Consider the following 23,658-nt stretch of genomic DNA (forward strand, 5'->3'; position numbering starts at 1 on the left):
CGATAAAACTGATTACCTCATTGCTTACAATATTGCTTCGCTCTTAAATTTACGTTTAATGCGGAAAATTTAAGGATTTTCGCCAAATGGGCACTTGCTGTACAAATTACGTTAGTAAAGTTTAATGAACTAAACGAACAAAGGAAATAAAAAACAGTTCTTCTCAGATCTTGTTGAAGTATCTAAAGCGTCACTTTTTCTGGTGCTTCTCGTCTACAGTTGGGGAACTGTAAAAAAATTATGTAATGCCTTATTTCTAAACGCAGAAACTACAATTAAAACGGGTTGAAAACTAAAATTTGGTCACACACATTACATGTGAAATATTGTAACTTGTTTTATGAAAACCACAACTTTAAAAGCATACACGCGAAGCTGTCAACAGCGGGTTATTAGTATATTCAAGTGTGAAGTGTGTCACTTAATTAACAGTTGAACAGCTTTACAACTGCTCCTTGTAAGTGAAGTGAGTGCCCTCACTCGCCCGCAGCGTTAGCAGAGCCTCTAAATGAAAGCCTCCTTGAGTCCTACATATGTTGTTTTAACACCAGTCAAACCTACCTTACCTTTGTATTTAAACTCTCTTTAACGAACTTAGAATAAATTAATTAAACAACAAAACCTGTGGCGCAACAAACCTTTGTACTGATCTCCGATTTCTAAATATGTTTCTTGATATTTCTTTCTTAACAGGCTAGTAGGTTCCTTCAGGTTTCTCCGTCTGACACACGCCATCGATTTTTGGGTTGAGGGCATGCCGGTTTCCTTACGATTTATATTCACGTAAGAGTGAGTGTGAAATGCACGCATAAAAAATGGAGTCCATAGGTGCAAGCCGTGATCGTACAACGCCAACACTACTCTAAACCCGAATATTGAATCAATAATAATATTATTATTTTTAATATCATAAAATACCACATTCTTTTTACGGCATTGCTCCTAAAATTCTGGCAAAAAATAAAAATCTAGAAAATGTAACATGTGAAATTTTAACTCGCTATGTAGAAAGGAATTTCGACCTAGGCATCTCGCATTCTAAACTGGAATTCGGAATGAAAAAGGAAAATTATTTTACCAGCTATTAACATAATACTGTGGCAATGGTTCACAGTAATTTGACGACTCATTGGTCTAGTGGTTAGTACCCCTGACTCCGAATCCATGGGTCCCGGGTTCGATCCCCGGCTGAGACGAACATCGATGTGATGAGCATTTGCTGTTGTGCTTAGGTCTTGGGTGTTTAAATATGTATTTATATGTATATCTATCTATGTATGTATATCCGTTGCCTAGTACCCATAACACAAGCTTCACCAGCTTAGCGTGGGACTCGGTCAATTGGTGTGAATTGTCTTTAAAAAAAAAAAGTATTTAGTTCTAAAACGATTATGAATTTTGCTTACTTGATTTAAGAAACAATGTCCCTTTGGTAGAGGACATCTAAAATATTTCGTATCAGTCCTGAACATCTCCCCCGAATTCCAACAGATATTTCCAGACTTTTTTTTATTGAAAGTTTAAGTCGAGAGCTTGCTTGGTAATATTATGTGGATGGACTCCGGAGCGTACCCACATTCAATTTCAATCTTTTAATACTTTATCATTCGGTATCGCATTTTAGCTTTTGATTTATGAAGGAGTAAAAAGGGCTTCAAATAGTTCCCAAACCAAGTAAAGTGATTAAAATCTTTTCATCGAATTAAATATTTATGATAGAAATGCCCGTAACACATTTTTTTTTTAAAGACAATTCACACCAATCGACCAAGTCCCATGCTAAGCTGGTGAAGCTTGTGTTATGGGTACTAGGCAACGGATATACATACATATTATAGATAGATAGACATATAAATACATATTTAAACACCCAAGATCTAAGCACAACACCAAAATGCTCATCACATCGATGTTCGTCTAAGCCGGGGATCGAACCCGGGACCCATGGATTCGCAGTCAGGGGTACTAACAACCTGACCAATGAGTCGTCATTTTAAACTTTTACTATCGTCATTTCTATTCTACCGATATAAACCTAAGTCTTTAGTTCTTTAACAACACTCTGCGGAGTTCGCTCCACCAAGACCACAGAAAACGCAAATTTATGATACGGATTTATTCTAAGAATGGATAATATAAATCTTACCGAAGAATGGACTCATTTTTCATATCATAATGGAAGTGTTGAGGTATTTCATATAATATCTGTGACAGATAAAATTCCAGTTAATTGTTAAATGGACACAAACTATTGGCCTAACTTTTCAAAACTTGTACTAAAACAATTTTTAGTTGGGTTAAATGTCAAACTAATAAATGTGAAATGTGTCCCGAGTAAGATACTTTCTATAAACATTCAAAACACTGTAGGTAATAAGTTTTATGTAAAAGAGCATATTGTGAGTCCAATTAGATTAAACAAAATGAAATCTGGTATTAGATAAATACCGTAGTATAATATAGTAAATAGGCGCTAGCAGAAGATTAAAGGCAATATGAATATTGAAGTTTTTTAAATTAAAGAACATTGTTTTCATATCATGTACATAAACAAATTAATAAAAGACAGTATTATTCGTTGAGTTTTTAATTATTTAATTATTTGTATAACATATGTTCTTATATCGTTTATTTTTAATACAAAAATAATGAATGAGACTTTTGTATGATGAAACTCATCATTAGCATTTTTATAGGATAAGGGAGCACCGATTTCCCCTAATGTATACGAATAATCTGTATAAAATTTCGTCTAACTCAAAACAGGCATTATTTTAAAACCTCAATACATCACCCCTTTATTATTCATAGGATTTTTGTCCTTATTCAAAAATTCAAGCAACGCCCGCGTTACGTGTGTTTAAGCTATTGAAAAATAATACGATAAATTGTGAATGTTACGGTCGGCATTTCTTTCATATTGTATACTGATCAAGATAGTAAAATCCTAATGAATTTACAGTTTTACTATTATAAAACTACGGGCATTATTCAGAGTGGACTTAGCTAAATATGACCTGATGGCGCAATCCAACACGTTTTTGAAATACGAAGACTGACTGAAGTTTTGACCCTGAATTTTACCTACCCTATTTTCTTAAACCAATCTCTGAGATTTTATCACGGTTCTTTATATTTAGAGCAGTGTTGGCCTAGTGGCTTCAGCGTGCGACTCTCATACCTGAGGTCGTAGGTTCGATCCTCGGCTGTGCATCAATGGACTTTCTTTCTATGTGCGCATTTAACATTTGCTTGAACGGTGAAGGAAAACATCGTGAGAAAACCGACATGTCTTAGACCCAAAAAGTCGACGGCGTGTGTCAGGCACTAGAGGCTGATCACCTACTTGCCTATTAGATTTAAAAATGATCATGAAACAGATTCGGAAATCTGAGGCCCAGAACTACAGAGGTTGTAGCGCCACTGATTTTTTTTTCTTTTTATTTACCGTGCAAATCGTAGGTTGCAAAATCTAACTCACAAATGTAGCTCTTCAATTTAAAATAAATATAAAATTGACGTCACGTAGGATGTCTCAGATTTATGAATAGGAGATCAGTATTAAATCGATATGCGGCGTAAGTAGCTCTGAATACGGTGCAATTTTAGCAATCCAGTTCAACCCTCGTTATCATCAGACACATTCAAACCTTACGGGAGACCGCAAATCTTTTAACGTACTTTATAAAACTCGGCAGGTATAATGCGAGCGGTAACTGATGAGCTTCTGTTAAGCCTTTTGTTTTTAAAATATATCGTATTATTTTTAAAAGTAAAATATATGTACGGTAATAAAACTGTTAAATGCATCTGCGAAATAATATACGAAGTTGTAAGTTTCGCTCGAAAACCGGCGGCCTCGTAAGATTCTACTTTTAGTTTAGCTTTTATTTGGCAAATTCAGTCAAGCTGTATTGCAATACACGTATGTGTTGGATACAAAAAGCTTATTATTTATAAGAAAATCCCTATAACATTAGAATAGGTAAACACTAAAATTCTGTAAAAAATATTTATTCATATAGGTAACACAATGTACACTTATGAACGACCAAAAAAAAATATATTAAATGCTTCTAATTTTACATTTACTGCCAGTTCTCAAATCAAGGGCGTGGAACGGAAGAGAAGAACTGGCAATAAACTCTCCGCTACTCTTTTTAATCGACGTTATTTGTTTTACACAATATTGTCATTTTCTGAGGCAAAGATTTTAGTATGTTCTACCAACAATAACACTGAGTCGCTTTGTGATTTTTTTTTGCAAATCTAAACAGTTAAATATCAATTAAAGACTGAAAATTTGTTACTCTTTTAAACGCGAAAATAAAATGGCGATATACTAATCAATCTTGAGTGAATCCCCTTGATTCAAGGTTATTTGAGAGAACTCTTCGATTTAGCTTTTCAAGCAAATGCTAAATTACTAACGCCACTCGTTTCTTTTGCTTGGGTCAACAAGGCGGTCTAAAAGCGAGCGCGTTCGATCAAAAAGATAAGGCACAGCACTTAAACCAGCTTAAGTAGACCTTCAATCAAGTATGTCACTTTGATTTTTTTGCTATTTTAGTAACAGATTGGTTTCCGTTACAACATATTCTGTAAGGAGGTCTTAAGATCAACGACAATTATTGTTTCATATTCGGGGGTCGGTCGCTTGATGGCCTTTAAAAATAAGTACCTAATAACGCAGTCGCAGAATCGCCCCCTGGCCAACGTCTGGAATTAAAGTACCCCAAATCAAATTATAAGTGTATACAGTCGTTCCTACATTTACATAAATTCATTTTATTATTATATATTATATCTATTGCTAAATATGCAACATATGATTTAAATATTTCGATGAAATATATTAAAGTAATGTACGTGTACCTTTAACTATGTGTACCTACGTTCATTCGTTTTCTTTTGTTGAATCCTAAATCGGTCTTTGTAGTCTATACAATAAAACTAAAACTGTTTTTTTCTTCACTCTGTGACATGGTTTCAATTTGTCTGAAGGTTAGGAAAGATTGGCTACCAACTGAATTTGACCTTAGGTATTGACCTACGGTCTATTGAAGAGTACGAAAACTTATGTCTGTGTACATACAAATATTAAAAAATATTGCTTATATTAAACTCGAATCTAGTATATGTATACTTCATATCGGCTTTTGTGCCTGAATATGGTAACCAGGTTTTACCTAGGATATTTTAACTATAATAAAAATCTATTCCATGTCTATTGTCTATGAGTGCCATTGACACATGAAATATTACTTTTTCTATTCTGTCAAGTGATTGCGTATTATGTTTAAAATTCTTGAATTACATTCATTTTCAGAATATCTACCTCAACTCAAATGAATTCAAATTGCTATGAATCGGGCCTGTAATTTGCTAACAAACATTATTGCGGTTATAATGTTATCCAACACGGCAACAATAATCATGGGAAACAATATTTACGATTGGAAAATCATAGAAACATTGGCAGAGAGGCATCCATACATTGTGGCTTTATTGAATAACACAAAGAATTATGCATGCACAGGGGTTATAATAGATCATCGTTCTATTTTGACATCTGGAGCCTGTATACACCCCGAGCCTTTGTACGTTGCAATCGGAACCGCCATAGCAGGTCTAAGGACAAACGACAATAACATCTTCAAAATTGCGTACACAAAAGCACACGAAGATTTCTTTTTCGAATTAGGGAGGAATTATAACGTCACACGTATGCACAGCAACATCGCTCTCGTCTTTACTGTGAAGCCTGTCTTATTGTACTTGTCTGAGAGCGCAATTTTGGGGAACTACTTTGAATCAGAATTGAAGGATAAAAAACTATCTACTACGGGGTACGGCGAGCTTAGGAACGCGTTAACAGTATTACAACACCAACGGTACAGACAGGTAGCGTGTACAAACCCAAAATGGTATTACTGCATTTGTGGGATTGAATCGTCTGTGGATACGACATACAATCTATATTTCGGCGAAGGTGGGCCAGTGTTTTATGGCGATGAAGTAATTGGTATATCATCATTTCCGTCCGGTTTAATGAGACTGAAAGATGACGTCAGGTACAACGTGTTCACAGTTATAAGCCCGTATTTAGAATGGATAAAAAAGCAACAGAGGAATGAATTTCCTGAATTTCGACACAATGGATATAATAAATGTGAACACAATATTCATGTTGTATTTTTAATCGCTATTAAATTAATTTTGTGGAAATATTGTGCCAGTTATTACTTTAATAACATATCCTATCTTTTGATGTATATGTCGCAGCCAACTAGCTTAATCAGCCGTTAAATTAACAGCCTAGCCTTTTAACTAAACATCTCCGTTCAACTAGCGGCCTGAAAGCCGCTAAACAATTAATAAACTGGCTGGCTAATGCTTAGGCCATTCGTACGATAGAGTAATTCTAGAATATGTATAATGTGCAAGTAATGTAACGTCATCGATCCAAGTTATTTGCCTAGCTGTTTGATCAACTAGCTGAATATCTTTCAGGCCGCTAGTTAAACGGCGCTGTTTAGTTAAAAGGCTAGACTGTTAATTGAACGGCTGATTAAGCTACTTGGCTGCGACATATATACCATTCTGCAAGCGCCAAATAATGATGTTAATAGGTAACTAATATTTGTTTCCTTATTGAATCATAAATAATCTTTACCCAAGTTAATGAGATTATTAATCTAATCGATTCGTTAATATTGAAATGAAAATAAGCTAAACATAACTTTCTTGTCCGATTTTAATTGACTTTTTCATTTGGAACTTCTACTCAACTCTTTGTATACTGATTAGGTAAGCGATTGAATAATTGAAAAATAAATATTCTTAAGTTACGTCAGACAATATTATTAAACAATTACTATACCAGCGGCTAACCTTTGACTTACGCAGCGATAAGAAACAAAAGATTTGATATTAGTTAAGTGAACGACGTGGTGAAGCAAAAGTAAATATAGAAATGAATAATTTAAAGGTTTTCGTGAGGGGAATGTCACAAATGAAGAAGTGGGAACCTTTGAAACAAGTGGGTGTAGTTGGAGTGCCTTTCGAGAAAGGTCAGAAAAAGTATGGTGTTAGTATTGCTCCCGCTGCAATGAGGTCTGCGGGGCTTATAGAACAACTTAAGGAAATTGGTAAATATTTTAATTTCGCTTTTACTGGACAGTTGTATGAGCTTTGATGAAAGTACGAGCCACTTTAAAGTGAAATGTTCCTGAGCTTTATAATTACTATTATTATCTTTTCGTGTTTACTGTGAAGCCTGTCTTGTACTTTACTAAGAGCGCAAGTTTGGAGAACTACCTTTGTTCTACTTTTCGTAGAGTTAAAAAGGTTACTAAGATTAAAACCCAAGAGCAAGAATCTTAAAATTCTTGCTAAAATTATTGTTTATTCTTATTTGATAGCGGAACACATTATTAGCGGACTAAGGAGCGTTCAAGTATTACGTAACGAATTTGGGAGGGGGGTCTATTTGTAAAACGTTACGGGGCGGGCGGGGATTGAATTACGCGTTATTGTTAATATTATTTTCGACTTTCCAGTACTTTACACCACATAATAGTAACTTTTAGGTATAAAAAGTCACTGGGTGGTCACGAAACGTTTTACTATTGGGTACAGAAAAACGTTACGGCGCGTTACATGGGTGTCAATAATCTCCAAAAATTGCGTGACGTAATGCTTGAACGCTCCCTTATCTAAGAATTGCATACAAACAGCTTTTTCTATCCATTGTAACTTATGATTTCAAGTGATAAGTTTATGAAAATTCAGATGGCCTCAACGTCAAAGACTATGGAGATATAGAAATACCAGCATGTCACGAAAACGCTAATGTCGATAACATGGCGTACCTGTCGCTTGTGTCCGCTTGTAACAAGAGCTTATCGAGCAAGGTGACACAAGTACTTAGAGATGGAAGACTCGCTGTAACCATCGGTGGAGACCATTCTATAGGAGTAGGTAATATACATTTATTCACTGAAGTATTACCTAACCAATTCGACTTAGGGTCCTTCAAGAAGAGAGATATTTTTAAAAGGCTGGCAGCGCACGCGCGTGCCCTCTGGCATTGAGAGTGTACATCAGGGGTAGTATCATATTTTAACATAAGATGAGCATCCTGCCCGTTTGTGTTCTTTAAAGAAAATGTATATTATCATGAGCTATGATATATTTGATTTTCATTTTCCACTGCAATTATTATGAATGTTTAAGACTTTTTTTACAATAATTTCTGCAAAATAAACTCTAAAGGTTTTAATTTAGGAGTTATATAACTGAGTATCTCGGCGATACATTTTTCTATTATGCAAGGACCTCATAGTTTTTATTAGAAACCAATACGTGGGCAGTAGCGCCCCCGCAAATTTTATTCTTATCTTGTCCTTTTTTTTCAAAGCATCCTTGGCTTTACATTTATTTGCTTTTAATATAAATGCTTGTCATAATTATGACACTAGCTGGTGCCCACGACTTCGTCTGCGTAGGATTAAAATAATATTTGTCCAAATGATGTAGCGTGAAAGACATATTATACCTACTTTAAACACCAGAAGCGATATAGTATATTTTCATTTCGTAATAAATTTATTACTACCAAATTTGAATTAGAAATAAATTGTAAATTTTTATTGTAGTTATGGTTCACTATTTTGGCTATAATGGCTTACACATAAGACATAGATATATACTATGGCGGGCTTTTTTGTAGAACTATTTAAGATGAACATTTCCATCATACATTAGTCATTACATATATGTGTAACTCTAGCGGTTTTGGCAGCGCACGCCAGAACAGCTCGGAGATGGTAGATTTTTTCCTACATACATGATATTTTGGACAATTCACACAATGCATTTATAAATTGTAGCCTATGTGTGATTCTGAGCAGTATTGGCCTAGTGGCTTCAGTGTGCGACTCTCAGGTCGTAGGTTCGATGCCCGGCTGTGCACCAATGGACTTTTTTTCTATGTGCGCATTTAACATTCGCTCGAACGGGGAAGCATCGTGAGGAAATCGGCTTGCCTTAGACCCAAAAAGTTGCCGGCGTGCGTCAGGCACAGTAGGCTGATCAAGGACTTGCCTATTAAATTAACAAGTGATCATGAAACAGATACAGAAATTTAAAAAGACCTATAAAGGTTGTAGCGCTTTTGATTCTTTTATTTTTATATGTTATTCTGATGTATAAGCTATATTATTGTAAAGTTTCATTAAAATCCATTCAGTAGTTTTTACGTAAAAGAGTAAAACACATCCATCCATAGTTACAAACTTTCGCGTTTATAATATTAGTAGGATTATCTCATTTTGTCACAAGGCATCCGACCCTTGGTAATGATTTAAAAGAAACATCTATCGTACTGTAGTGAGTCGCTTGTTTGTACCCAATCAGACTGTTTTGGCGACAGTACTTACAAACACTGCTTTACTCTATTGGGGTCTAATGTATCATCATCACACACGCACATTTGTCTTTGAAGTATTATGTGTTATACACGTTGTATAACTTTAAATAGATTTATAACCTTATTCGAAAGAAATATAAAAATGAACTCTACAAAAATAGGTTGCAAAAATATAATGTCAGAAATGATGGAAAGCCGCAAGGGCAGCATCAGAAAGTGACGTATCTTTAAAAGATCGGCATGACGAAGCTAGCTGACACCGCGTCATTCTCGAGCTGACATTCCATTATCGAGCTACCTGACTCGGTGTACATAAGTGCTGACTCATATATTGAGGGCTACATACAAGTAATTACTAAGACATCGTGTACAAACTACAAACATATTTTTCAATTAATATTAAGCTTCCATAACAAAGGATACAAAAACTTAAACATTTATTCTACACCTTCGAAAACTCTGAAATTTAAAATGCATCGTTTTAATCACACCTATGAAGTAATTGATCAAGCAAAATTATAATATTTTATTTGATCAATTAATATAAGTCGTAAATTTAGCTCAATCTAATATATAAAATTCTCGTGTCACAGTTTTCGTTGCCATACTCCTCCGAAACGGCTCGACCGATTCTCATGAAATTTTGTGTGCTTATTGGGTATGTCTGAGAATCGAACAACATCTATTTTTCATCCCCCTAAATGTTAAGGGTAGTCCACCCCAAAATATTTTTTTTTTATTTTTAGATATTTTTTTCTGTTTTTATTTTTTTATGATACAGCATTAAAAAATACATACAACCCCTAACTTTCACCCCTCTACGATCAACCCCTATTTTTTTATTGTAAATGATATACATGGCAAAACGACGTTTGCCCGGTCAGCTAGTTAATGATATAAAGTTATCGAAACGGCTGGTTTTAATAGAGTTGAGTTAGTTTCAATAGAGTTGAACTAATATTATATTCCTAAGCAATTTTGTAACATTAAACCAATCCCAGTCGCATCAATATTTGGCACGTGACTCTTCGCCCTTCGAATCCTTTTAAAATATCTCCTAGTCACTGAACCTCTATAAGCGTTTCGGCTCTTTAGGTTAAGTAACAATCGGTGTAAATATTCGAAATTTAAATTCCATTGAGACAAAATTTTATTTTCGGCCCTTTGCGTCTGCTAAAATACCCCGAAAATAGTTATAATAGGGTTCGACAACACCTCTTATACATTTTTTCACACTTTGTCATCGCTCTATTTATACCAAAGCTCACATTGCTGCTAATTCTAATGATTCAAGTCCTAAGTTAATTATAATTAACTTAATACATTTAATGAATAATGATTAACCTAAAGTGCATTGATAAATTGCTACATTGATAAACCATTAAAAGTGCATATTACCTGCTGCCTTGAAATTTCTAGATATTCTAGATTTCTTCGTAATGTATGGAGAGCTTTTCCGATAATAACTATTTTATTTCAAAGGTACCGTGGATGGGCACTTCAATGTGAACGAAGATATGATCCTGATATGGGTGGACGCGCACGCAGACATCAATACAAACAAAACGTCAGAATCAGGATCAGTCCACGGCATGCCTGTGGCGTTGCTTGTTAAGGAACTTTCAGACTATTGGCCTTACCTGCCTACTATGGATTGGCAGGTTCCAAAGTAAATATAATATTGGATAAGTCGACTTACTTACATTGGAAACAAAAGACGGATAATTTAATGTATTAAAAAACAGTGGCGCTACAACCTCTTTAGATCTTGGCCTCAGATTTCTGAATCTGTTTCATGATCATTTTTAAATATAATAGGCAAGTAGGTAATCAGTCTATAGTGCCTGACACACGCCGTCGACTTTTTGGTTTGAGACATGTCGGTTTCCTCATGTTTTCCTTCACCGTTCGAGCGAATGTTAAATTCGCACATAGAAAGAAAGTCCATTGGTGCACAGCCGGGGATCGAACCTACGACCTCAATTTAACGTATTATCTATATATTATCTTTAAGAAATTCTTGTACGCGTCACGTACTTTGTTAGTTTCAACGATTTGGTTGAATTTTTCTATACAGATTGTGTTCTAAGTTTAATAAATATTATTTTATTTAAAAAACATCATATTTGGTTACAATTCATACCCATACTAATAGGGATAGGTATCCCTGTGTTGATGATTACTTTAGTTTTACTGTCCCTTTTACATAGTTACCTTATTTTGCCTCTCGTCACTGGATGTAAAATTAAACCTCACCTTTCATAAATTTCGTTGAGTAAATTCAATATTTACCAAGTCTAGACTACGAAGTTAAATATATTGGGCTTTAACAGATTTTCGATTAAAAACCTGGGTTACATCGGTCTGAGGTCCGTAGATCACTACGAAAGATTGGCCATTGAAAAATATCACGTGCCTACATTTGCAATGGAGGATATAGAAGAGTAAGTTAATTAATTAACTTCATTTTATTTGGTAATTTTAAATAATTTCAAATAAATACTGGACGATTAGGTATATGTTGATTTATTTGTATCATCAAAAATGCGGTGTAATAATAACTAAGCGCAGTAATAAAACTAATATACTACTACTTTAGTTTGTATATTTATTCACCGTCAAAAAAACTATAATTTTACTCATTTTTAAACTCAAAATTTTAACAGTTTGACAATTTAAGTACAACACTTAATTTGTTATGTATTATAAAATTTACTTACAAAGCAGTAAAGAGACAATTACAATTCGAAAAAAGTAACTTTGAAATAGTCTAATAAAATTCACACTGTCACGAGACTCTATGCCAGTACTCTGTAACTTCCTATAGCGATAGTGATAGCGAACCTGAATTTAACATTGATTTTACGCTATTAAACTACCGGGACCGCTAAGATATAACGGTTTTCTAATATTCACATCCTATATACACGTTCAACTCACTTCACTCTACCTACCAACTAAACTACTCCACTATGCGGAGACAGCTGCCCACTAAAGGAAATATTTCGGAACCAATTCGACTTACGGTTCTTCAAGAAAAGAGCGTACCAATTCTTAAAAGGCCGGCAACGCACTCGCGAGCCCTCTGGCATTGAGTGTCCATGAGCGGCGGTATCACTTAACATCAGGTGAGCCTCCTGCCCGTTTGCCCCGTGTTCTATAAAAAAAAAATATTCAACCACCAATTCAACTTAGGGTCCTCATAGAAAAGAGCCGGCAAGATCAGGTGAGCCTTCTGGATGAAGTTAACCTGAACCTTTTTGTTTGTTATATTAAAAAAAAACTAACAATAGGTAATTTTCTTTACAGCCATGGGATAACAAAATCAATAAATCACATTCTCCACTTATTGGACCCAGAAAAGAAGAAACCAATACATGTCAGCTTCGATATAGATTCCTTAGACGCGTTGGAAGCACCGAGCACTGGAACATCAGGTTAGCGATAACTCACAATCTTAGCTAAACAATCCCATACTTATTTACACGTATACCATAACAATGTTTTGTCACATTTTTTAAATGTGAGAGTGATAAAGACAAAATATACAATAGCTATTTGAGGCGTTTATAAGGTATGTCTAGACAGGTTACATTTCATTGGGTGTCTGCATTTTGTTTCGAATCCAACCGCGCTACAATAAATTTGAAAGCATTTTTAACGAATCTTAGTTTTGTGTGTAACCAGTGGCGCTATGACACTTTTCAATTGCAATTAATGAGACGATTTGATACTTAGTAAAACTCATGATGAAGGTAAAGAACAGCCCTTTAAATCTTTCATATTATGTTAGGGACAAATTAAAGTACCCATAACCAACGAGCATGCATGGTGAATTTCATGAAAGTGGATGAAGCGAGGATGTCTGGATCGTAGCAAGTGGATATCCGTGGTCTACCCCGTCGGAAAAAAGGCGTGATAATCTTATGTATAAAATTCTCGTGTCACAATGTTCGTTCCCATGCTCCTCCGAAACGGATCGACCGATTCTTATGAAATTTTTTATGCATATTCAGTAAGTCTGAGAATCGGCTACTATCTATCTTTCGACCCCCTAAATGTTAATTTTTTAGATAAAATTGTATGTTATTATTTTTTTATGATACATTATACAGAAATACATACAACCCCTAATTTTCACCCCTCTACGATCAACTCCACTATTTTTATTGTACTAAAAAAAATTCCTAGCAATAATATACATGGCAAAACGACTAGTATAAATATAATATTATGTTAAAGAATCCTTTTCAGCTAGAAGTATAGTAACTTTTTTCATTGATTATCCTTATATTTTCTAGAATTCCTTAATCGACTATAAGTTACAAATAAGAGCATTTTAGTTTGTGTTATATAAATATTATTGGAAAACTGAAATGCATAAATCGTTTAATGTTTCGCAGTGAGAGGAGGCCTAACGTTACGGGAAGCGATCAAACTGATGGAGATTATTCACTCGACGGGCCGTTTGAGGGCATTGGACCTCGTTGAAATAAATCCGGCAATTGGAAATGACTCTGATAGAAAAAGGACAATTGAAGCCGGACTTTGTATTTTGAAGGCTGCTCTCGGATTTTCCAGGCGAGGGACGACTCCGCGCGGAGTGACCGATTTGCCCGTTCAAACGCACCATACTTAATACTTATCCACAATTTTATAGAATATTTCTGTATCTTTTTATTTATTTTATTTAATACCAAATGTATAATAATTAACAAAGAATTGCCATGAATGACCTACTATTAATAATAAATAAAGTATCACTGCCCCGATTTTATTATTGCAATTGTCAAAAACGCCTCCAATTATTTTAATGTCGGCTTGCTGTCCATTTTCTTTAAAACTAGATTCTTAAACACAAGATAGATAAGCGTTGACTTATCTACCATTAGTGCAAACTTAGCACTAAGCGTTGCTCTCGTTTGCCAAAAACGTATTGGAATTTGACATACGGGAGTCATACTTCGAGCTAAGACTTTTAAACTTAACGTGAAACGTCATAATAAGAATGATTCGACAAAATAATATAAAAAAATCGGTTGTCTGTAAAGTCGGTTTACTGACGATAGTTGAACGTGACAAAGTCACAAGAAAATACTGATGGAATGGTTGCAATGTTGCAAAGAAGGAGGTAAATGGAAATCACAATTGAATTGATCAAGTTACATTTATTTGTACGCATAAATACAATTATGTAAATTTTTTAAAGAACGAACACTGCCTCTTTGTCGCTCGTTCCGCGCTCTCGCTTGCACTTCAAGCCTTAAAAGGAACGCCTCAGAGCGAGGTAACGCCGCATGCGTCATGTTTTTTCGTGCGTGCAGCCGGCTCCATCGAATTATAAGTCGTTGTCACGTCAAAAAAATATCTGGTAATATTCTGGACGATTTGACATAAAACAATGAGCTAAGGACATAGTCCTTGCAGGGCGCATTTAAAGTCTGTATATGTAGTGTAGAAATAAAGAAATCAAACAAAAATTAATTTTTATTAAGATGCCAATTGGCGTAAAATTTTATAGCTGGAAAATAAAAGCTTCCAACATAAAATAATTTTTACGACAAGTTTTCTATAGTACGTCTATGTGACTTGAGATATAATAATTATAATAATGAAAAAAGTTTATACTTACGTATTATCTATAAATGTGGTAAGCGGACTTTCATTCAATCGATTTTTTTAAACCCATATTTTATAATGATTCAAATTATACGTACAGTAATAAATGACCTATATTGCTTCTGCAACTATCGTCGAATTAAAAATTTGCACCGACTTCCGGCACCATCACTTTAGTACGGCACTAGGTTTTTCGACATTTATTTTAATTCATCTATACACTTATAACAAAGCCGTAAATTAATAATTAGTCGAAATTCCTCCTTCGTATCTGAGAAATTCCATTCACTCATGTACTCACATGTACCGCTCAGAAATTACGGCATAGTGCTCAGAGTCATTTTCAGATATAGTAACAGCCTTCTAAGCGTAATTCACGTTGGGTCATTGCACAGGTATTTTTTGTTCATGAGCTTGTGGTCTAGTCTTGTTATTAAATTAAATTAAATAACTTTAATAAATACGTTTTCAAATTTTTGAATTGTTCAAAAAATCTGTTTTACGATAATGCTCCTACAACGCGATTTCCTATACCGCGGTCTGGGTCTACCGCGTTATAGGGGGAATACTGACCTCTTAAGATTCTTAACGAAGTCAAACTTTCGACTAGGTTTCCTCAATCTGTACTAAGATTTCTATAAATTGTTTATTGGCATAATCTGTTATTAATCATTTCGTAACTTATAAGAATAATGAGGCATCGTTGTTTCCGTGACTCAATGCGTATTAGCGAGAAATTCTATTCTTGAGGATCTTATTGTTTCGGGATAGAAGGCCAATGACCGACTTGCCTTTAAAATATCACCAGCGTATATCTGCCCTATAAAACTCCTTATCTCTTTATAGGTTTCCGATACATTATACATCAATCTCAAAACTTTTTTTAGCTTTTTATATATACTATAAGAACGTGTACTGGCTTAGAAGCTAAACAAGCAAGTATTGAAGACAATGACTTAAAGGTAGCTGAGAAGTACTTCTCAAAAATCTCAAACATCGACTCAAAGTACATCATAAACGAAGGCCTGTCCAGAACTATATCAAACTTACTGAAGGGTAAAGTGAACGCTTTTCCACTGTACAAAATAAGTCTATCCATAGACCCTAACCCGGTGAAAATACCATGGACTTTGGACCAAGGAGGTAATATGGACATATCCCATTACAAGAAGAAATATAAATACTTTAAAACAAGTAATAAAAACACACAAAAGTAAACTTAACGTTTTTATTGCTTTTTAAATAACAGCACATAACACGAAACAATGATATTATATATTCGCTTCATCGGTATTTATTGTGCGGTACGTTGTGGAATGATGGTTTCATTATTTTCATAAGATTTACTTAAAAATTGTATTATTTTATACAACGGCAAACGCGTGTATATATACGCGTGGTTGAAAAATGTGGTTACTAGTGCAATATTTATATCAAATAGGCTATTTGACAGTATGAAAAATCTTTTAAAAGCGTTATGAAGTAAAATAACTTGTAAATATTAATTGAAATGTAGTTAATAAAATATTGATTTTTATTCGTCGGTCACGTGACACAAAACGGTCACAGATTAGTCGATTCTGCGGTGACGTAACATGTAAATAAATAATCTGTCTATTCCTACTATCTTGTAGTTTACCGTCGTCTGAGTGATTTTCATAGAAAAATAATTGATTTTTTGTAATTTACATATTTATATGTTACTAGCTGGCCTGACGAAAATCGTACCGCCTAACAGTCGATTCTTTATTTTTTTTTAATACTTATTCTGCTATTCGGGACACCGGTCTAGCTAGTAAGATAAAAAAAAAAAGTTGATAATATAACAAATACATTATGTCAAAAAATAAAAATTTACCTTCCCGGAACCCCTCCACTAACACTTGAACTTTATGATATGGTATTAAAGTTCAAATTGCCTTTAAATATTATTACGAATATTTTGTATGGGAATATAGAAAAGTGTTGTTTTTAGACTTTTTCACTCAATTTTTTTAATTTTTCTCTCTGTAAGAACCATCCTCGTACTTCAAAGAATATTATAAAAAAGAATCAGACAAATCGGTCAATGTTATGTCGTGACAGCGGAAACCGGGTTTCATTTTTATATATATAGATTTGTGTAGTTGAAGAATGATAATTGACACATAAAACTTGACGTAAATAAAATGACATAGAGACTGGCGCGACGCCATCTTGCCATGAGATGTGTTTTAACGCGTTCTTTCAATAATTCATGTTTAAGTTTAACTTTAAAAGGCAATACTTAACAATATTAAAAATAACAATGTGTATAGTAACTAATATTTATTTACGTATGTAACGTTACATTTATAGAAAAAAAATAAACATATAAAAATTATAAGGTATGCAACGGGCGGCCTTATCACTAACAAGCGATCTCTTCCAGACAACCCTAGTAAGAAAAAATATAGGAATGAATAAATATGTAATCGGAAATGGTTTTTAAAGTCCTGTCAAATAGCCCATTACAAGTTCATTTAAATTTCGCTTTGACCAATTAAATACACGAGACAAAAGCGATTGTCGTGGATCGCCACTACACACCGTTTGTAATAAAATAAGAAAATATACCTAAAAGTTGACCTGTGGCCTGTAATGTTTCTGGAACTTGTTATTTTTCATCGACATCTTCATCTGCCATTTTGATTGAACACGCTTCATAAAGTGAATGTCGCGAGCGTTCCTGTATAAAAAAAAATGTTATATATATGTCACCGTAAAATTGTATAGACCGTTAGATTGTAATCTATCTCGCGAGATTATAAACTGTCTAAAGATTGTGAACCTCAACGAACTGCTTACAATTTAACGTATTATTATTCGGTAGTTATATGAAATTGTTGGAAAGTAAAATTAATCTGTAATTGACCAAAGAAGTTTGAATGATAACTAAGTTAGTGTAGTAAAATCTACCGAATAATAATACGTTAAATTGTAAGCAGTAAGCTGAGGTTCACAATCTTTCGACAGTTTATAATCTCGCGAGATAGATTACAATCTAACGGTGTTTACAATTTTAAGTTAACATATCTACTAAAACTTGAATAATGAGTGCAACAAATCAGTAGTAAAAAATCAATCAAAAACATTGTGAAATGAAAACCAAGTAAGATGCTTTTTGCCTTCAAATAGAAAAGAATTGAGATCTATTTGGGTGCTAAGTTCTGTCTTGATTTTGTATGTAATTCAGGCTCAAAATTTAACTGGTATATGTTATTAGGACTACTATATTTAGGTTGTCATATTTACTTGTGATAAATATATTTAAGATTCATTCCTATGCTCTTTAGTAAAGATTGCAATGAGTTACACTCCTTTGCTATTTTCATGAGATATGGGTCTAAGATATTGCAGTACACTTTCCATAATAGACTAGATATATATATATAGATATATATATATATATATACACTCGTATTTTGATACAAAATATAGTAACAGAAATTAGTGAGGCAAAACAGCTGAAGTAAAACACAAAAAGTAATTATGTATAAATTTTACAAAACATATCTATGAGTCTACATTAGTTACAGTAATCCTAAGAGGCTATAATTAATATTACCTACACTTTGATTTATTATTATCTATAGGAATGAACTTTATCTATATCGGACATGCAAAGTTGTTTATTATTAAGAAAATATGATAAAGCTAATTAGAGATTATTTATGGTTGTTTTTATCAAATTAATGTGACAATTGTGTTAAATCAAGGGAATTAATTTTGTTTTATGAAAACTGCACAAATAGTATCATTATTATTAGGCGTGTATAGATTCTATATCACACTTCAAAGGGTCAGTTCGTTTGGAAAACATTATCAGCTTAATACAATTTTTGCGCGCACTTAAAAAGATTTCAATTAACTACGAGTCGTAGTCAATTCTATGAAAAAAAAACGGTTGTCAAATCAGCCCTTTATAGAGCAGTCGACTATTATTACGACTCCTATTTTGAATATAGAAACAGGACAAGTCAATCACTTTTTACAATTCTTGCATTAGGGAGCGTTCAAGTATTACGTCACGCAATTTTTGGAGATTATTGACACCCCCTCCCCCATGTAACGCGCCGTAACTTTTTTCTAAAAGTGACTCTTTATACCTAAAAGTTACCATTATGTGGTGCAAAGTACTGGAAAGTCGAAAATAATATTAACAATAACGCGTAATTCAATCCCCGCCCCGCATCGTAACGTTTTACAAAAGGACCCCTCCTCCCAAAATTCGTTACGTAATACTTGAACGCTCCCTTAAAACTTAATTTGTTTCCTTTTTTGGACTGTTGTTTTTAGGCTTTACATAAATTATCAATGTACATGGTACATATCATTTATTCAGCCTTATTTAATTTTTCTTGTATAATTGTTTAATTTACTTAATTTTGTTTAACTTACTTGGCAACAGCAGCCTGTTCTTTGGGAGCCCAACCCAAGGCCCGATACACTCCCAACAAATGATGCAATTTGCGTTCCGACTTCTTTAGAACCACTTCTGTGCTCGCTGGCAAGTTTTGTTTGTAGTACCTTAATTAAAATTTACAATATATTTATATTACGTCAAATCCATTATAATGTCAAACATTTCATATGGTCAAAAAATAAAATAAATAAATCAGTGGCGCTACAACCTCTTTAGGTCTTGGCCTCAGATTTCTGAATCTGTTTCATGATCATTTTTAAATCTAATAGGCAAGTAGAAGATCAACCTCCAGTGCCTGACACACACACACTTTTTGGGTCTAAGACATGTCGATTTCTTCACGATGTTTTCCTTCACCGTTCGAGCAAATGTTAAATGCGCACATAGAAAGAAAGTCCATTGGTGCACAGCCGGGGATCGAACCTACGACCTCAGTGATGAGAGTCGCACGCTGAAGCCACTAGGCCAACAATGCTCCATATGGTAACACAATATATTAATTATTTATTAGTATTAAATTAATATTGCTATTTGTATAAGGTAAGAGAAAAATTTGTGAAAAGTGGGCTGACAAGAGGGTTGCCATCCTTTTAAGGAAGGATATAGTATTTTCCAAACTCTTAATCATAGTCGATTGGAAATACATTTGCAGACAACAGGATATATTTAAAATTTTATCATATGAACAAACTTTAAAGATTAGATAAATTATTATGAAATTTTGTATTCAGTTGGCGAAGACAGCATTTATGAATTTGTGCTCAGCATGACTGTTATAAATAATGTAATCTATCTATATATATATAAAAATGAATTGCTGTTCGTTAGTCTCGCTAAAACTCGAGAACGGCTGGACCGATTTGGCTAATTTTGATCTTGAAATATTTGTGGAAGGTCAGGGAAGAATTAAACGGTGGGAAACGTAAATAACAATCAAAGAAAAATACTGAAAACGACAATTGAATTTTCTAATAAAAACCGATCTTAGTTGGGAAATTAGACGTCTTTTTAGAAATAAAAAAATGTCACTTGGTTGTCATTTATTTGTAGATTCTTTCAGAAATATGTGTTTCATAGTATTAGTATGTAAACTGCTGTATGAGGTCCGATTTCTTTTAAAAGGTTTGATACAAATAGATGTTGGTGAAACAAAGTTCACGGGGTCATCTAGTAATTAAATATTTTTTACAAGGTTTACTTTGTGTAAACCAAAGACATAATTACATAAATAGTTATAATAATATAGTGATCTTAGATAAGCAAGTAGTGCCTCATAAACAGAATTCTTGAAAATTTGTTTGAAAGAAAAGTGTTAACATTTAGGTATTACCTCAATAAGGATCTATGTCCGACAACTGCACCAGACGGTAGAACCAGTTGGAAATTATCTGCATCAACAGTAGTGGCATCTGCCGGTTCATCCACCACCATATCTTCATCACCATCTGCATGATCAGGGTATGAGGAGCTGGAAATTGTGGTGGTTTTATGTTAATGAATGGTGCACATTTAATTTCGTGAATAATAGTCTGAATCTGATCTACACAGTTAGTAAATAAAAATTGTTACATTGAGTGATGAAACCCTCAGGCTCGGTAGGTGAAGCCATGTGTTTAAACCTGAGATTCAAGGTCATATTCCAAGAAATCAAAGTCTAATCATCTACTTGTCTAAGGAAAAACCATTAGTTTATAAGCTTTACAAATGACAGATATTTTTAATAGCTGTTATAAGAAAAAAGAATATTACACATTTTTATTTTAAGAAATAATACATAACTATTATCTAAATAATTAATTACAGTACATGTAATAAAATATGTATGAAGAAGGAAAATATATAAATTAAAATAATACTTATATAGGCAAATTTAAATTATACTAAGCATTATTTTTTGATAAACAAAAGATATGAAAGACTAAGCGCTAAGCATGACTCCCATATCTCAAACTAAAGAAATTTTTGACACACAGATGTCCTAATTAACAAGAAGTCTTGAATCAGAATTTTACCTTAACACATCTTACCTGTAATCATAATAATCAGAGTACTCGGCCAAAGCAATTCCTTCATGAAGCATCTTGCAATGCCCTTTATCTATCATGTGACCCTGTGCTGCATCCATTGAATAGAATGTCTTGCCAGTGTCATTGCACCACAAGCACATGTATCCTTGAGATATCTACAAAATTATATTGTCATTTAAAACATTCTCATAAAACTCAAAAAATAGGCTAGAAATTATATATCCTACATATATCCTGACCATATATCAGACCTAAAAAACTTAACTAGCTATAACTTTATATACCATCATCTTAAAATACAAATGATATACCTAATTATTTATATAATTTCTATTATAATTAATAGAAATTATATAAAACAAACAGAATTTGCTTAGGAATGACGAACATAGTACATTAATCAGACTTCTACATAACCAAAATAACATTTAAATCGATTTAAGGTCAGAATATTAGTATAACTTACTTTTTCCCCCAGATACAGAATTAGTCCCTTGAGATCTACGCAGTACTCCACATCAGGTATGAAGAATGAATGTGTAACAGACATGTGTCTAAGATTCTTCACCATGTTCTTACTATGGTGACCACAGAACAGGCAATCCTGGGGTTTGATAAGTGAATCACTACCCTTAACTCTACATTCATCCCACTCATCTGAATCAAGCTGCAAATTAAATCAATGGTTTAAATTATTATAAATTAATCTATATTGATTTCTGATAGAAAAAATTAAATTATTGCACAATGTAAAAAAAAATGAAATCCTAAGATTTCGCAAAATGTACTTAACAGAGAACTTAAACAACATTTTTACCTCTTCAATTTCTGAATCAGTTTCAATATCCTCATCATCAGACTGATTGTCAGCTTTTACTACAACAAATTTCTCTTGGGGCTGTGGATTAGTCTCAATCTTCTCAAAACTATTTGTTTCAGAATGGCTATCATCCTCTTGTTTCTCATTTTCTTTATCACTTTGGACACTTTTCTGTTCAGCTAACTTATGCTTCTTGCTATTTAGATGATTGTTGTATGCATTTTTTGTGTTAAACAATTTGGAACAACATTTACAATAAACTGATTCGTCACAGTTTTCATTTTGGCTTTGTTCCTTGTGCTCCTTAGCTCTCTGCTCGAATGCTTCCAAAGTCACTGGTGGGATACCAGCTACTTTCCTCTTCAAATTATACCTATGCCAATCCAATTTATAGTGTTCTCGTTGCAAATCGGCAGAATTAAAGAGAACCTGGCAGGTTATACAGGTGTACGTATCGGGCATGATTCTATTAAGGTATATTCTTTTGACTATTTAATAAAAACAATATCACAGGTTAATGAACACGACACACGTTGTTAAAAACTATTTCTTTAACAATAATTATTAAATGTAACTACGGACTACCATAATCTGTACTATTTCAAGGGAAATAGGGTAAAAATTTAAAAATGGAAACGAAGAGGAAATTTAATATAATATATTTTTTTGATATATGATAAAATTCGTAGGTTGAAGGTTGATTTCACAGATTAATTTTTAGCACAGAAAAACTGAAGTAGCTAGCGAGCACGACTGTAAAATGCCAAGTGCGTTTTCCAATTACAGCACTAGAGCGCATTATGAGGCATAATGCTCAACGTTGAATCTTGAATGTTCCAACTACAGCAACGCTTCGCACAATTGAGCACTCTCAAAACTAATGCTCTCGCGTGCTTCTCGCAATAAATACCACCACAGTGACAGAAAATTGACCAGTGTTTTTCTTTATGTTGGCATTTATCGAAATTTTCGTTAGTAAATATTATTTATTGTTGAAAAATTTGTTTCTTCGTAGATTTTGAAAATAATTAAAGTTATTTCAAACTGCTAAAAAAAAAATATAAGTATGGATGAAGATATAAATAGTTACTTTTTTTACATTCCACATTTAAAATATGAATACAATTTTATTTTAAAATTCGGATCTGTAAACAAATTTTTTTTACAGGATTATACTCTTGTAAACATTGCAATGGTTTTGAAAAAGTATATAACTTTTTTGAAATCATTTAAAAAAAATTACTCAAAACGTAAGTGATGTAAACTTCTTACATTAAACTATAATATATTTTACTGTTAATTTAGCTGGTTATAA

The 23,658-nt window shown here is 33.5% G+C and overlaps 2 protein-coding genes across 2 annotated transcripts; one reads left to right on the forward strand and one right to left on the reverse strand.

The window, feature by feature from the left end:
* The first annotated feature begins 6,911 nt into the window (after window positions 1-6,911).
* Window positions 6,912-14,116, forward strand: LOC125056200 (arginase, hepatic). Its single transcript, XM_047659204.1, has 6 exons — window positions 6,912-7,151; window positions 7,795-7,983; window positions 10,916-11,102; window positions 11,767-11,877; window positions 12,743-12,870; window positions 13,837-14,116. The coding sequence occupies exons 1-6, from the start codon at window positions 6,977-6,979 to the stop codon at window positions 14,070-14,072; spliced, it is 1,026 nt and encodes a 341-aa protein (XP_047515160.1). The 5' UTR covers window positions 6,912-6,976; the 3' UTR covers window positions 14,073-14,116.
* Window positions 14,117-17,153: 3,037 nt separating this feature from the next.
* Window positions 17,154-23,087, reverse strand: LOC125056044 (zinc finger protein 622). The gene is made up of 7 exons (XM_047658894.1): window positions 22,341-23,087; window positions 21,990-22,190; window positions 21,524-21,678; window positions 20,827-20,964; window positions 19,472-19,600; window positions 17,648-17,759; window positions 17,154-17,468 (listed from the first exon to the last, which is right to left on the reverse strand). The coding sequence occupies exons 1-6, from the start codon at window positions 22,803-22,805 to the stop codon at window positions 17,648-17,650; spliced, it is 1,200 nt and encodes a 399-aa protein (XP_047514850.1). The 5' UTR covers window positions 22,806-23,087; the 3' UTR covers window positions 17,154-17,468.
* Window positions 23,088-23,658: the final 571 nt, after the last annotated feature.

The sequence above is a fragment of the Pieris napi genome, chromosome 14, assembly GCF_905475465.1.
Source record: "Pieris napi chromosome 14, ilPieNapi1.2, whole genome shotgun sequence".
NCBI classification, from domain to species: Eukaryota; Metazoa; Arthropoda; class Insecta; order Lepidoptera; family Pieridae; genus Pieris; species Pieris napi.